General features: G+C 34.6%; 1 protein-coding gene across 1 annotated transcript; it reads left to right on the top strand.

Annotated features, from left to right (window-relative positions):
- The first annotated feature begins 2418 nt into the window (after positions 1-2418).
- Positions 2419-3552, top strand: LOC132047892 (uncharacterized). The gene is made up of 3 exons (XM_059438868.1): positions 2419-3131; positions 3218-3362; positions 3482-3552. The coding sequence occupies exons 1-3, from the start codon at positions 2769-2771 to the stop codon at positions 3550-3552; spliced, it is 579 nt and encodes a 192-aa protein (XP_059294851.1). The 5' UTR covers positions 2419-2768.
- The last annotated feature ends 235 nt before the right edge of the window (positions 3553-3787 follow it).

The following is a 3787-nucleotide window of genomic DNA, read 5'->3' as shown; positions in this document are numbered from 1 at the left end:
GTGGCGCCAACGACGGCGGGCGACCACCGTTCTAAGAGCCCCATGCATGGTTTGTATTTTTATGAGTAAGCTTTTTAATATTTTGAATATTGCATTTACTTTCCGTACTTACGTTTTGACCTCGTGATCTTGTTCACTATATTTCATGCTTTGCGTACTCAATACATATTCGTAATCGACCCCCTTTCTTCTGGCCGTGCGTTTACATGCCGCGTTGTGCAATTTTCTCATTTTGGATGATCCACCAAGCTTAGGATTCTGTTCGTCACCGACTTGGAGCGCTCCCTTGTTCGGAGCCTATACTTTGATCCCGACCATTCGTTATTGTATATATATGCATATGTTTGTTCACGGGTACGGCGGGGGCCCCGTCCCGTCATATGATTACGTATGCTCCTTGTAGGTCCGTAGACATATATGTGTGGGTTATGGGTACTCACTATTCGGTCGTGTACGTGTGATTTGTGATTTGGACGTCCCCTATACTATGTGACCTTATCGGCTTATATGTGATACTATTTTTGGAAGTTATGACGAATATATGTATATTTGTGACGAACTTAGGGCGACGTTCCACTCTTCGTAAATATATGTTATTTGTACACGGTATAAAGTTATTCGTACGCTATTTCTGATTTGGGATACTAGGTATGTACGAGTGCCCAATTCGGGCACGGGTCGCGGCCTACGGGGTTGGGTCGTGACAATATCAATCATAAAAAGTAACATTGGATTTTGTTATAAATTCTAAAAGGATTATTCTACTTAGAATATGAACTTAAATAAAACTTTATTTATGATTCGTATTTAATATATTTATGATTGAGATATAACTTAATATCGTTCTACACACACACACACACACACACACATATGCATAAGTTTCATTGATATCGTATTCTCTATTGTCAATATATAACGAGTTTTGATTGTCATTAATGGAAGAATTTTTAAATAATAATTTAAAATTCATTTAATTATAAATAGATAATCTTTTAGGAATTTGTTATAGAATATACCTCTGTTTTTATTAATTAATTTGTATTATCTGCATTGAAACATATTTATAAAGTTATTATTACACACTTATTTTTACTTGTATAAATACAAATATTAGAGTTTTGATAATTATTAATAAAAAAAATTCTTATTGTTCTCGTTTATTTCATTATAGAATGATATTAAGTTATATAATCAATTGGAATTTCTTATTTTTCTTTTTCCGTCTTGAAAATCAAATTTATTTTCTTATAGGAAATTTGATTAAGAAGATAAAAAATATCATCATGATTTTAAAGAAATAAAAGAAAAAAGACAAGTTGATAATATAAGGGTAAAATAGGAATTTAAACAAGTTAATTAGGATAAAGGGGGAAGAATGACTATTGTTCAAAATTGAGGGGGGAGTTTGATTTTTAAAGCAAAGTTGGGGGTGAAAATATAGAATTTATGTGTGATGGACAATATAAGTAATATTTAAGTTGAGGTTATTTTTCAAAAAATTTGCTAAGCGGGGCAAAGAGTTGAAGATCACTAACTTGCCGCCAAAGTTTAAACAAACTTAGAATTTGAACCCTAATTTGTTACTTACAGATCATGGCATATGCTGATGGAGATACTCTGGGATTAGTGATTCTGCAATGGCTTACATTGGGAGGAATTGCTCTTTGGATGAATTGTCACGGGTTTGTTGGGAAAAGATTGACAAACAAAAAAGAGAAAGCGGTATGTGCAAATTGTAATTTTGATGGTGTTTTATGAAAACAAATTTCAAGATTAGAAAAGAATCATAGTAATCAAAGTGAATATGATGAATTTATTGTCCCCCCATACATTTTGGAGTAATGAATTAGATATTCCTCTTCTTATTTAGAGCTAATTCTATAAACAAAAACAAAGATTAAACCCAAACTTGGAAGAAAATTAAAGGAGTAAGAGGTTTTAATTCAGGAGCCAAAGCATGTTATTTATGCACGAGCATACATTTTTCTACATAACTTGGGTCCAATAACAAATACTTATACCTAGTACTGCTATTTTTTTTCCTCTAGAATTTCTTTTTTGACTAATATAAAATTTCTCTTTAATTTTTTTTTGTTGGTGCGTGTAATGCAATTAGGTTCATGATGCAAAGGTGGATTACGCTAGTCAATTACCAAATTACGCTACCAACTATGATTATGTCATTCAAGTTAAGCGACACATTCTACCAAGGCTACCAGATACGCTCCAGTACTGAGTTACGCTAGTCAACTAACAGGATACGTTTTGTCTTCCATTCTCGCACGTCTGAAAATAAAAGATGTTGTTAGGATGAGCATTTTATCTAGGAGGTGGAGATATCTGTATGCCTCTATGCCTACATTACAATTCAGCCTTGACATGATTGGGGTTAACTCTTTACGTCATAGTTGTTGCCCTTACTATCAGCAAAAATTCGTGAGAGTAGTAAATCAGTTTTTGCAACTTTATTCGGGTCGTAAAGTGGTTGACCTTGAGATGCGCATTTGCATTGGGAGAGAGTTTTCTAGTGAATTTCACCAATTGATGCATTCTGTTTCAAAATTAGGTGTTGAAAGATTACGTCTTACTTTGATTGTGGCACTATTCCTGCCACACATAACATTAACCCTGACCCCAGCACGTTTTTTAAATTTTCTCTTGAGCTTCTCTCTCAAGCATCCTCATTGAAATTCTTGTGTTTGACTGCTTGCGTTCTACAACCAAGAGTCGGAGTCCGTCTTAACTCCCTCAAGACCCTTATCGTGATGGGCGTTGTGTTAGAAAGGGGACAACTTGAGGGTATCTTGTCCTCTTGTTTGAACCTTAATCAGTTAATCATAAAGTATTGCAAACTTCCGTATAAGCTATGCATCTCTGGTACAGTAACATCTGTTCTTTTTGTTGATTGTTGCGAATTGGAAGAGATTGATCTTCAGGCTACAAAGCTTCGTAGGTTTGAGGGTTCTTTTGATGACAAAGTAAGATTTTGCTTCTCTTCTGTTCCTGTGTTGAAACATGTAAATATTTGTCTCATCGGAGGTGCTGGAATACCATACATATTTGGTGAATTTGCAAGAGATTTACCTGCTCAGGTTAAATCTTTAATAGTCACAGCTTATTTTGACCAGGTATTTGATGATGTCTTGTCTTCTCAAACTCCTTCGGTATTTATCTTTTTGAAGACCCTAATCACTTGAAGTGTTCCTTATTTCAGGTAGCAAACTTCCCAACAGAGACACAGATATTCAGAAACCTTAGGAAGTTAGCCTTGCTACTTGCGACCACATACGACTTTGACATAGTCAAAGTTTCTCCCATGTTAGACGCCTGTCCTCTTCTCCAATATTCGGATTTTAGTGGTGAGTTATCTATATTTATCTTCTTATTATTTTTTTTTTTTTTTGCTTGATCTTAGATATTGAAGACTTCTTCATGATCATTTCATTTCTTTTTGTTATCTTGATTGCTTCAAACTTAGCCTCAGCCATGTCGAGGTTTGAAGATCTCTTTTCAATGGCGTTCAATCCTACAATAGTCAAACCAGTTTAAATAAAATCACATACATATTCTTTTCAACCATAATTTACTGATATAAAATTCCAGGCTACAAGCTACAGAATTGCAGGACACACCAATCAGGGGTGGATCTAACATACATCTTATGGATTCATCTAAGCCCCGTAGCATTGGCTCGAATCTTGCTTACGTGTTAAAAAGTTTCACTACATAAGTACATATTATGGATTTCAAACCCAGTAAATCAAATACAATGTGTTAGAATCCC

Source organism: Lycium ferocissimum, chromosome 2 (assembly GCF_029784015.1).
Source record: "Lycium ferocissimum isolate CSIRO_LF1 chromosome 2, AGI_CSIRO_Lferr_CH_V1, whole genome shotgun sequence".
NCBI classification, from domain to species: Eukaryota; Viridiplantae; Streptophyta; class Magnoliopsida; order Solanales; family Solanaceae; genus Lycium; species Lycium ferocissimum.
The sequence above is the reverse complement of the archived record's forward strand: the minus strand, read 5'-3'. Positions and strand labels throughout refer to the sequence as shown.

Excerpts from the sequence above, each read along its gene's own strand:
- LOC132047892 (XM_059438868.1), top strand. The coding sequence starts at position 2,769 with ATGGGCGTTGTGTTAGAAAGGGGACAACTTGAGGGTATCTTGTCCTCT. Across the intron at positions 3,132-3,217 it reads TCACAGCTTATTTTGACCAG|GTAGCAAACTTCCCAACAGA; the intron begins GTATTTGATGAT and ends TCCTTATTTCAG. Across the intron at positions 3,363-3,481 it reads CCAATATTCGGATTTTAGTG|CCTCAGCCATGTCGAGGTTT; the intron begins GTGAGTTATCTA and ends CTTCAAACTTAG.